Source organism: Zonotrichia leucophrys, chromosome 1A (genome assembly GCF_028769735.1).
Source record: "Zonotrichia leucophrys gambelii isolate GWCS_2022_RI chromosome 1A, RI_Zleu_2.0, whole genome shotgun sequence".
In the NCBI taxonomy this organism is placed as follows: domain Eukaryota; kingdom Metazoa; phylum Chordata; class Aves; order Passeriformes; family Passerellidae; genus Zonotrichia; species Zonotrichia leucophrys.
Genome location: NC_088170.1, coordinates 71,899,976 through 71,911,741, shown reverse-complemented (window position 1 = coordinate 71,911,741; position 11,766 = coordinate 71,899,976). Strand labels below are relative to the sequence as shown.

The following is an 11,766-nucleotide window of genomic DNA, read 5'->3' as shown; positions in this document are numbered from 1 at the left end:
GGGTGAACAATGAACATTCCTGTGGGTTGGGGATTTTGGGGTTTTTTGGTCTGGAGCTGTTGGATTCAGCATCACCACGCTCAGGTAGGGAGAGGAAAATGGAATGAAGGGAGGAGTTGGGGGTAAAGAGCTGAAAATTGGGAATGAGGGAGAAAGCCCGGCTCTGAAAGGCTCAGAATCACCAGGTTTGGGGAAAATGGAGACATTTGTCACCAAACGTGCCCTGAGCTGGGAGTGTCCCCTGCAGGGGCTCTCCTGGGGTGGGACAGGGCTGGTGGGATCCATCTGGGAAGGTCCATCCTGGTCCAGCCCCACCATTCCAGCCGGGCACACACACGTGTCCCACAGGCCACGGCTGGCTCCGTTGGCACATCCCGAGCTGGAATTGGGGTCTGGATGGAGGAGGAGGGAGCCAAACCCTTCCCCACGGCCCGAGATGGAGCCAAACCCTTCCCCACACCCCGAGATGGAGCCAAACCCTTCCCCACACCCTGAGATGGAGCCAAACCCTTCCCCACGGCCCGAGATGGAGCCAAACCCTTCCCCACACCCCGAGATGGAGCCAAACCCTTCCCCACACCCTGAGATGGAGCCAAACCCTTCCCCACACCCCGAGATGGAGCCAAACCCTTCCCACACAACCCCGAGATGGAGCCAAACCCTTCCCCACACCCTGAGATGGAGCCAAACCCTTCCCCACACCCCGAGATGGAGCCAAACCCTTCCCCACACCCCGAGATGGAGCCAAACCCTTCCCCATGGCCCGAGATGGAGCCAGACCCTTCCCCACGGCCCGAGATGGAGCCAAACCCTTCCCCACACCCCGAGATGGAGCCAAACCCTTCCCCACACCCTGAGATGGAGCCAAACCCTTCCCCACAGCCCGAGATGGCCCCAAACCCTTCCCCACAGCCCGCTGCCCCTCCTGCCCTTCCCGGGGTGGGATGGGGCCGTGTCCCTCGGGAATGTCATGCATTAGTAATGGCCACCGATCCGATCCGCCCGCGCTGACGGCATTTCTTCCAGCGGGAGCAACAATCGGGCGTAACCGGAGCCGGTGGGGCCGGCGGGAGGCTCAGGTGTCCCCCGGGGACAGCGGGGTCACCGCCCGGGGCTGGCGCGTCTGGGTGCCCGCGGGGCTGGGGGCGTCCGGATGGACACAGGGAGGGACACGGGGATGGACATAGGGATGGACACAGGGATGGACACACGGATGGACATAGGGATGGACACACGGATGGACAGAGGGAGGACACAGGGATGGACATAGGGATGGACATGGGGATGGACACGGGGATGGACATGGGGATGGACACATCCATGGACACATCCATGGACACAGGGATCGACACACGGATGGACACACGGATGGACACAGGGATGAACACAGAGATGGACACACGGATGGACAGAGGGAGGACACACGGATGGACATAGGGATGGACACACAGATGGACACATCCATGGACACATCCATGGACACAGGGATGGACACACGGATGGACAGAGGGAGGACACAGGGATGGACACAGGGATGGACACAGGGATGGACAGAGGGAGGACACAGGGATGGACATAGGGATGGACAGAGGGAGGACACAGGGATGGACATAGGGATGGACATGGGGATGGACACGGGGATGGACACGGGGATGGACAGAGGGAGGACACAGGGATGGACACACAGATGGACACACGGATGGACACACGGATGGACACAGGGATGGACACAGGGATGGACACACGGATGGACAGAGGGAGGACACACGGATGGACACAGGATGGACACAGGGATGGACACATTCATGGACACACAGATGGACACACAGATGGACACAGGGCACTGCCAGCAGGGCATCATCCCTGAGTTCCTGTCACAGGGGCTGGGGGTGGCACCCACAGACCCTTGGGGGTGGCATCAACCAAAGCCTGATGGTGGTGGCACCCAGGTCCCCACAGGGATGGCACCAAGCAGAGCCAGAGCCAATGGAAATGGCACCCAAATTCCTTTGGGATGGCACCCAAAACTCCACAGGGAGAGCATCAAGATCTCCAGAGAGTCCTCGGAATTCCATGGGGATGGCAGCACCCAAAGCCCTGTGGGAACCCAGAGACCCACGGGGATGGCACCCAGAAATCCACGGGCTGGCAGCCAGGACCCCGTGGGGCTGGCACCCCAAAATCCCTTAGGGTGGCACCCAGGGGAAGTGGCCCCAAGGCCCCTCTGGGGTGGCACCCAGAGCCCAATGGGAGTGACACCAAAATCCCACGGGAACGGCGCCCAAAGCTCCTTGGGGACAACACCCAAAGCCCTGCGGTGGTAAAAGCCAGAGTGCCATGGGAATGTCACCTGGAGTGCCATGGGAATGTCACCCAGAGTGCCATGGGAATGTCACCTGGATCCCATGGGAATGTCACCCGGAGCGCCATGGGAATGTCACCTGGAGTGCCATGGGAATGTCACCCAGAGCCCCATGGGAATGTCACCTGGAACCCATGGGAATGTCACCCAGAGTGCCATGGGAATGTCACCTGGATCCCATGGGAATGTCACCCAGAGCCCCATGGGAATGTCACCCAGTGTCCCATGGGAATGTCACCCAGAGTCCCACGGGAACCCCATGGGAATGTCACCCAGAGCCCCATGGGAATGTCACCCAGAATGCCATGGGAATGTCACCCAGAGTCCCATGGAAATGTCACCCACAGTTCCATGGGAATGTCACCCAGAGTCCCATGGGAATGTCACCCGGTATCCTATGGGAATGTCACCTGGAGCCCCACAGGAATGTCACCCCACAGTGATGCTCCCAGAGCCCCTGAGGTGTCACCCACATCCCCGGCAGCCCCAGGCTCAGAGCTTTGCCCTTTGACCCTGTCACAGACCGGGCACGGTGACACCTCCGGGTGCCCCCAGGGCAGGGTGACACCTCCAGGAGCAGGAGCAGCACCTGCCACCAGCTCCGTGTCCCTGTCCCCCCTGTCACCCTAACACTGCCCCCCAAAGCACAGCCACGCCCCGAGGGGACGGCGGGTGGCCCCTGGCACTCAGGGGACAGCGGGGACAGAGCAGCCATGGGGACACTGCCGGGGACAGGAGGGCACCAGGACCGCGCCCGGCTCTGCCCGGACTGGGAGGGCACTGGCGGGGCACGGGGGCCACCTGCTGGGCGGAGGGGACAGCGACAGTGCCACCCCCTGGCCCTGGAGCCCCCGAGGGAGGGGACACAGCCGGGGGGGCGGGACTGTCACCTGGAGTGCCATAGGTATCACCCGGTATAGGTATAGGAGTCACCCGGTATCCCATGGGAATGTCACCCGGAGTCCCATGGGAATGTCACCCAGACTGCCATGGGAATGTCACCTGGAATCCCATGGGAATGTCACCTGGATCCCATGGGAATGTCACCCAGAGTGCCATGGGAATGTCACCCAGTGTCCCATGGGAATGTCACCCGGTATCCCATGGGAATGTCACGGGGAGTCCCATGGGAATGTCGCCTGGAACCCCACGGGAATGTCACCTAAAGTCCCACGGGAATGTCAGCCAAAGTCCCATGGAACTGTCACCCCAAGTCCCATGGGAATGTCGCCTGGAACCCCACGGGAATGTCGCCCGGTGTCCCACGGGAATGTCACCTGGAACCCCATGGGAATGTCACCCCAAGTCCCATGGGAATGTCACCCAGAGTGCCATGGGAATGTCACCCGGTATCCCATGGGAATGTCACCAACAGTCCCATGGGAATGTCACCCGGAGTCCCATGGGAATGTCACCAACACTCCCATGAGAATGTTACTCTGAGCCCCATGGGAATGTCACCTGGAACCCCATGGGAATGTCACCCAGAGTGCCATGGGAATGTCACCCGGTATCCCATGGGAATGTCACCTGGAGTCCCATGGGAATGTCACCCGGTATCCCATGGGAATGTCACCCGGTATCCCATGGGAATGTCGCAGGAGCAGGGGCACAGCCCGGGGACAGTGGCGGTGGCCCGGGCGGGGACAGTGTCGCAGCCCGCTGGCAGCAGGTGGCACTGGCGTGGCACAGAGCGTGTCCCCAGGCTGGGGAGGAGGAGGATGAGGATGGAGAGGAAGGCCAGGCCAGGTGAGCGGGGACAAGGGACGGGCCAGCCCTGTCACCCGCCCCAAACGCCCCTGCGGTTCCCTGCACGCGGCCACCCAGCAAACAGCCCCTGTGCCTAATTAGCACTGTTAATTAATGACACACCTGCGACAGCTCCAAGGACACCTCGGGATCCAAGGAATGGAGCGGGGGGCGCCTCGCGCTGCCTCATCCAGCCCCAAAATCATCCTGAAAATCCTAAAAATCCCAAAAAGCAGCTTGGGGGCCGCGGCTGTGCCACAGGGACGGAAGGACATCATCACCTGAAGAGCTGCAAAAGGAATGGGTGAGGGTGGAGAAGACCTGCAGGACCTTCAGCCTCACCATCATCACCTCCAGGCGGTGCCTCTGGGGATGCAGAGCCCAGGACGGAGCCCGGGGCAGTCCCTGCAGCCCAAACAACAGGCACGTCTCAAGGTATGGACAGATTTTATTAAAAAAAAAAAAAGAAGTTTACATTTGAATTATACACAGCTATTGGAGAGGTTACACCCAGAGGAGAGGCAGCTGCGCCACTCTAGCAACCAACACCAGGAAAAAAAGAGGAGAAAAAAGGAAAAATAATGAAAATATAATTCTACCCAGGGGCAAAACCAGATCTCTGCTCTCACCTGACAGGAACCCAGCACAGGGGAGGGATTGTGGCTGTGGCAAAGGGGCAGCAGGACATGGAGGGGGGAAAAAAAGGGGAAAAAATAAGAAAAAAAATATAAAATTGTGCAAGATCTCCCAGGTGCAGGGAGGAGGGAAGGGCCAGGCTGTGGCACAGCTCTGCTCCCTGTGCCACCACCCCTGGGGCAGAGGGGCCTGGCAGTGCCCACCCGGCCTCTCCTTCCATGGGGAGAAGGCAAAGCTGCCCCAAAGCAGCTCCAGGGCTGTGGCAAACCTGGCACTGGGGAGCCCATCCCAGGGTGACGCCACCGCTGTGGGGTGAAGGAGAAAATCACCCTGAAAATGGGGAAAATAGGATTGGAGATGATTCAATAAAGCTCTCACACCTTTCCATCCGCATTAGGTGGGTCAAGTTTTATATATTTTGGGGGGGAGATTTTTTGAGAGGAAAAGGAGATTTGGGGTGAAAAGAAAGAGGTGGGAAATGCAGGAGGGGAAGCAGCAGTGGGGTCTGAGGGGGGACAGGAGGGACCCCCACCCTGAGCACCTTCACCTTCACCCTGAGCTCCTTCACCTTCACCCAAGTTCCTTCACCCAGCCCAGCTCCTTCACCTTCACCTTCACCCTGAGCTCCTTCACCCAGCCCAGCTCCTTCACCTTCACCCAGCCCAGCTCCTTCACCTTCACCCAAGTTCCTTCACCTTCACCCAGCTCCTTCACCTTCACCTTCACCCCAGCTCCTTCACCTTCACCCAACTCCTTCACCTTCACCTTCTCCTTCACCCTCACCCAACTCCTTCACCTTCACCCTCACCCAACTCCTTCACCTTCACCTTCACCCAGCTCCTTCACCTTCACCCAGCTCCTTCACCTTCACCTTCACCCCAGCTCCTTCACCTTCTCCTTCACCTTCACCCCAGCTCCTTCACCTTCACCCAAGTTCCTTCACCTTCACCCAGCCCAGCTCCTTCACCCAGATCCTTCTCCTTCACCTTCACCCAGCTCCTTCACCTTCACCCCTTCACCCAGCTCCTTCACCTTCACCCCACTTACGCTCCTTCACCTTCTCACCCACCAGCTCCTTCACCTTCACCCAGCTCCTTCACCTTCACCTTCACCCAGCTCCTTCACCTTCACCCAGCTCCTTCACCTTCACCCAGCACCTTCACCTTCACCCAGCTCCTTCTCGCACTTCTCCTTCACCCAGCCTCTTCCTTCACCTTCATCTTCACGGCTCCTTCACCTTCACCCTCACCCAGCTCCTTCTCCTTCACCTTCACCCGGCTCCTTCACCTTCACCTTCACCCTCACCCAGCTCCTTCACCTTCACCTTCACCCTCACCCAGCTCCTTCTCCTTCACCCTGAGCTCCTTCACCTTCACCCTGAGCTCCTTCACCTTCACCCAGCTCCTTCACCTTCACCCAGCTCCTTCTCCTTCACCTTCACCCAGCTCCTTCACCTTCACCCAGCTCCTTCACCTTCACCCAGCTCCTTCACCTTCACCCAGCTCCTTCACCCTCACCCAGCACCTTCACCTTCACCCAGCTCCTTCTCCCAGCACTTTTGGCACCTGGATTTTCCTCCCAGGCCAAAATCTGGGGTTTGTCCCAGCCCGGGAAGTGCTGGCAATGTTCATTTTTGGGGCTGAGCCACCAGCCTGCAAAGCTCAGTGAATCCATCCTGTTGTGTCTCACACAACCAGCTGTGCTTCCCCAATTTTTGGGAATTTTTTTTTTTTTTTTTTGGAATCCCAGCTTAGTGTTTCCCATCCAGCCCTAAATCCACGTGAGGGGAATGATGGAGATGCAAAACCCTGCAAGGGAAGGGGGGGGGGTGAGGGAATTAGAACACTATTTTTATACAATATTGAAAAAATACAAATTTTTATTGTGATTTCTTTTTTTTTTTTTTTGGTTGCCTTTTTGGTTTTTTTTTTGTTCTTTTTTTTTTTTTTTTTTGTGTTTTTTCTCGTTTTTTGAAGCTTTTTAAACTGAAATCACCACCCAGCACTTGACTCTACTCCTAAGTAGCACCTACAAGTAAAGGTTTATAGCACAAGCAAAACTGCCAGGGCAGCAGGAAAAGCGAGTTCAACGTGGCCCCTCCCTCCCCAAATTAATGAGCAAACAACGTGCTAGATAAGAGTTAATTACATCATTACATGTTAAATAATTAATATTACCCTCCAACAAGCCACAAATGCTAGATAGAGAACTTCAGCACAGTACTAGCCACAGCCCTACACCACTGCTGGGAGGATGGGGAGGATGAGGAGGAGAGGGAAATCCTTTGCTTCGTGCCCAGAATTAACAGAAAAGGAAATTCATGGTAGGATTTTTATTAAGGAAATTCATGCCAAAGCCAAGTGGGACTTGATGGAGTTTTTTCGTTTTTCTCCCCCCAAAAAGCAACAGAAATAAAAGGAACTGATTGTGCTTTATGAATCAGAGGTGGGGCCGGGCTCTGCCAGCCCCAGCTCGGTGGAGTCTCAAAGGAAAAGGAAACAAAGGCCAAGAATTGTGGGGAAATGGCAAAGGTACCAGTCTGACATTCAACACTCTGCTCCAGAGTCGCTCAGGGTGGGTTGATTTCTTCCTGCAGGTCGCATCACAAACAAAAAGATCTTGTCCAAACCCCTCCAAAAATCCCCAAAAGAAAACAGCAGGTAACATTCAGCTTTAAAAATCCATCTCAGCTTGAAGCTCCGACGCACAATTATCCCAATTCAAGTATCCCAAGGAGACATTTACTTATCAGATTTCTAGGAACAACAGCAAAAAAAAAATTAAAAATCTCTCAGTTTGCTGCAAGACACCAGGAGAAATCCAACATTCCAATTCCCAAACATCCTGGAAAAAAAACCCAAAAAACCCAAAAAAACCAAAAAAGAAAACCAAACCAACCAACGAAAAACCAAAGAGTGAATTCATTTGCTTCCTCAATTGGTGCTTTTTAGGCTTTTTTTTTTTATTATTCAGCTCAAATTTTGTGTGTTTTTTTTTTTTCTTTTCCTAGATAATTTTCTTTGTTAACTCTTAAGGAATTTTTATCCTGTTGTACACACACAAGCAGATGGGAACCAAGCTGGTGCAGAAGGGGGCAAGAAAGAAAGATTTAAAAAGAGACAAAAAAAAAAAAACCAAAACCCAAAAAGGAAAACGCAACTCGGTGCCGATGGATTCGTGGACTTGGGCCAACGGGACAATTCCGCGGAGCTGCAGCTCTGGCAAGGCCAATCCATCTGGTCAGAGGAGAATTCCCAGGACACAGCCAGGTCTGGCAGGCGACTGAACCACACTTCCAGCACGACAGGGAGGGGGGAAAAGAAAGGAAGGAAAAAAAAAACCCCAAAAATGGCCAAGCCAAGCGGGAGCCATGAAGGGCAGCAGGTTCCAGAGGAAGGAGGAGTTGGGCTCCAGGTGCATCCCAGCTCCAGGAGCTTCCTCCTCACGCGTGGAGCGTCTGGGTGGTTCCTCCCTGGCAGGCAGGAGCAGGAGCATCCCTGGCTCCCCAGAGCCCCGGGGGCAGCTCAGTGCCAGGCTCGGAGGGCAGGGGAGCCACGGCTGAAATGCCACCATGGGTCTCTGCAGGGCCCCAGAGCTGCATGGGGTGGCTCCGAGCTCCAGAGCTGCACGCCCTGCACGGGACAGCTCCGAGCTCCAGAGCTGCACACTCTGCACAGTGCCAGGCTCCGAGCTCCAGAGCTGCACTCCCTGCACGGGACAGCTCCGAGCTCCAGAGCTGCACGCCCTGCACGGGGTGGCTCCGAGCTCCAGAGCTGCACGCCCTGCACGGGGCAGCTCGGAGCTCCACAGCTGCACACCCTGCACAGTGCCAGGCTCCGAGCTCCAGAGCTGCACACCCTGCACGGGGCAGTTCCGAGCTCCAGAGCTGCACGCCCTGCACGGAGCGGCTCCGAGCTCCAGAGCTGCACACCCTGCACGGGGCAGCTCCGAGCTCCAGAGCTGCACGCCCTGCACGGGGCGGCTCGGAGCTCCAGAGCTGCACGCTCCGCATGGGGCAGCTCGAAGCTCCAGAGCTGCACACCCTGCACGGGGCAGCTCTGAGCTCCAGAGCTGCACACCCTGCACAGTGCCAGGCTCGGAGCTCCAGAGCTGCACACTCTGCACAGTGCCAGGCTCAGAGCTCCAGAGCTGCACACCCTGCACAGTGCCAGGCTCGGAGCTCCAGAGCTGCACACTCTGCACAGTGCCAGGCTCAGAGCTCCAGAGCTGCACGCCTGCACGGGCGGCTCGGAGCTCCAGAGCTGCACGCTCCGCATGGGGAGGCTCGAAGCTCCAGAGCTGCACACCCTGCACGGGGCAGCTCTGAGCTCCAGAGCTGCACGCCCCGCACAGGGCGGCTCCGAGCTCCAGAGCTGCACACCCTGCACAGTGCCAGGCTCGGAGCTCCAGAGCTGCACACTCTGCACAGTGCCAGGCTCAGAGCTCCAGAGCTGCACACCCTGCACGGGGCAGCTCGGAGTTCCAGAGCTGCACACTCTGCACAGGGCGGCTCCGAGCTCATCCCTCGGGCTCCTTCTCCAAACACAGCCTGGGGGAGCCCTTCCATCCCTGCAGCCCAAGGGCTGGGCTTGGAGGGAACACCAACACCCCAGGTGGAACACCAACACCTGAGGGGGAATCACCAACATCTCAGGTGGGACACCAACACCTGAGGGGGAATCACCAACATCTCAGGTGGGACACCAACATCTGAGGTGGGAATACCAACATCTCAGGTGGGAACACCAACACCTCAGGTGGGAACATCAACACCTCAGGTAGAACACCAACATCTCAGGTGGGACACCAACATCTGAGGTGGGACACCAACATCTCAGGTGGGAACATCAACACCTCAGGTGGGAATCACCAACATTTCAGTTGGAATCACCAACACCTCAGGTGGAACACCAACATCTGAGGTGGAATCACCAACATCTGAGGTGGAACACCAACACCTCAGGTGGAACACCAACATCTGAGGTGGGAACACCAACATCTGAGGTGGGAACACCAACATCTGAGGTGGGACACCAACATCTCAGGTGGAACACCAACATCTGAGGTGGGAACATCAACACCCCAGGTGGAATCACCAACACCTCAGGTGGGAACAGCAACACCTCAGGTAGAACACCAACATCTGAGGTGGAACACCAACATTTCAGGTGGAACACCAACTCTCAGGTGGAACACCAACACCTCAGGTGGGAACACCAACACCTGAGGTGGAACACCAACATCTGAGGTGGGAACACCAACATCTGAGGTGGAACACCAATGTCTCAGGTGGAATCACCAACACCTCAGGTGGGAACACCAACATCTGAGGTGGAACATCAACACCTCAGGTGGGACACCAACACCTCAGGTGGAACACCAACACTCAGGTGGAATCACCAACACTCAGTGACACACATCTGAGGTGGAATCATCAACATCTGAGGTGGAAACCTCGAGCTGACACCAAATCCTTCTCTTTTTCCCTACCTTTTGTTTGGATTTTGGGGGTTTTTTTGCTGACTCCCTCCCTCCCAGCACAGCTGGTTGGCAGCACACCAAAGCTGACTTGGCCAAATGGAAAATCTCAAGGCATGCATCCTGCATATTGCTACCAGAACGGAATGTTGGGAATGCTCTAACGCACCTCGGGAACCGGGACATGACCGAGAAAATCAAGACCTAAAGGGTGATATATATATATTTATATATAAACACACACATATATATATAAATATATATATATATAGCTCAATGCTAGAATTCATAAAAACCTTGTTTAGTAATAAAAAAAATTGCTTTGTTTAAATATGAATATTATAGTCTGCTTCTCATGGTTAGGAAATTAGAGTCTCTCTGAAAAGCAGGCGCCTCCTGTACTACAACTCCATGTCCTGAGCTTCGTCTTCGGAGAAGTCGGACATGGAGCTCTCGGAGGAGCTGTCCCCGGTGCCCTCTTCCTGCTCCTTTAGTGCTTCTTCTGTTGCATATTTCTGGATGTATTCTGGAGGAGAGGGAAAAAAAGCAAAAAATGGGAAAATTAGGGGTGGGCAATCAGAAGTTGGGGGGTATTGGATAAATCAGAGAAAGGATTTCTTATAGAATTGTTGTAAAATGTATATATAAAATAAAATATATGTATAGAAATATATGTATAAAAGAAAATATATGTATAAAAAATATAATATATAAAATATATAAAATATGTAAAATATATATTTATATTTGTGAATAGAAAATATCACTAAACAGGACCATAAATTATCACTAAAATTAATATTGATAAATCATGTAAGTAAATAAATTATAAATGGCATCTGATAAATCAGAGAAATGATTTCTTATAGAATTGTTGTAAAATATAGATATAAAATAAAATATATGTATACAAATATATATAAAAGAAAATATATGTATAAAAATATATAATATATATTTAAATATATAAAAATATATATTTATATAGTAATATATATTTGTGTCGTAAAATATAATTGTGAATAGAAAATATCACTAAACAGGACCATAAATTATCACAAAAATTAATATTGATAAATCATGTAAGTAAATAAATTATAAATGGCATCTGATAAATCAGAGAAATGATTTCTTATAGAATTGTTGTAAAATCTATATCTATATATCTATATATCTATATATCTATATATCTATATATCTATATCTATATCTATAATATGTATAAAGTATATAATATATATTTAAATTTATAAATTTATATATTATATATATTTATGTTGTAAAATATAATTGTGAATAAAAATGATCATGAAATAGGATAAATGACCATCAATTATCACAAAAATTAATACTAATAAATCATGTAAGTATATAAATGGCATGTTTGATAAATCAGATAAATGATTTCTTGTAGAACTGATAATGTAAAATATGATTGTGAATAAAAAGTATTAAAATTATAATGAAATAGGATAAATTACCACAAAAATTAATACTGGTAAATCATGTAAGCATATAAAGTATAAATGGCATGTTTGACA

The 11,766-nt window shown here is 52.8% G+C and overlaps 1 protein-coding gene across 1 annotated transcript in view; it reads right to left on the bottom strand.

Moving 5' to 3' along the window:
* Positions 1-10,170: 10,170 nt before the first annotated feature.
* The window catches only part of UBE2H (ubiquitin conjugating enzyme E2 H), a 45,926-nt gene continuing 44,330 nt past the window's right edge, over positions 10,171-11,766 (bottom strand). Inside the window, exon 7 of the mRNA XM_064703112.1 lies at positions 10,171-10,751. Within this exon, the coding sequence (XP_064559182.1) occupies positions 10,627-10,751 (125 nt within the window). The 3' untranslated portion in view covers positions 10,171-10,626. The remainder of the gene's footprint in view (positions 10,752-11,766) is intronic.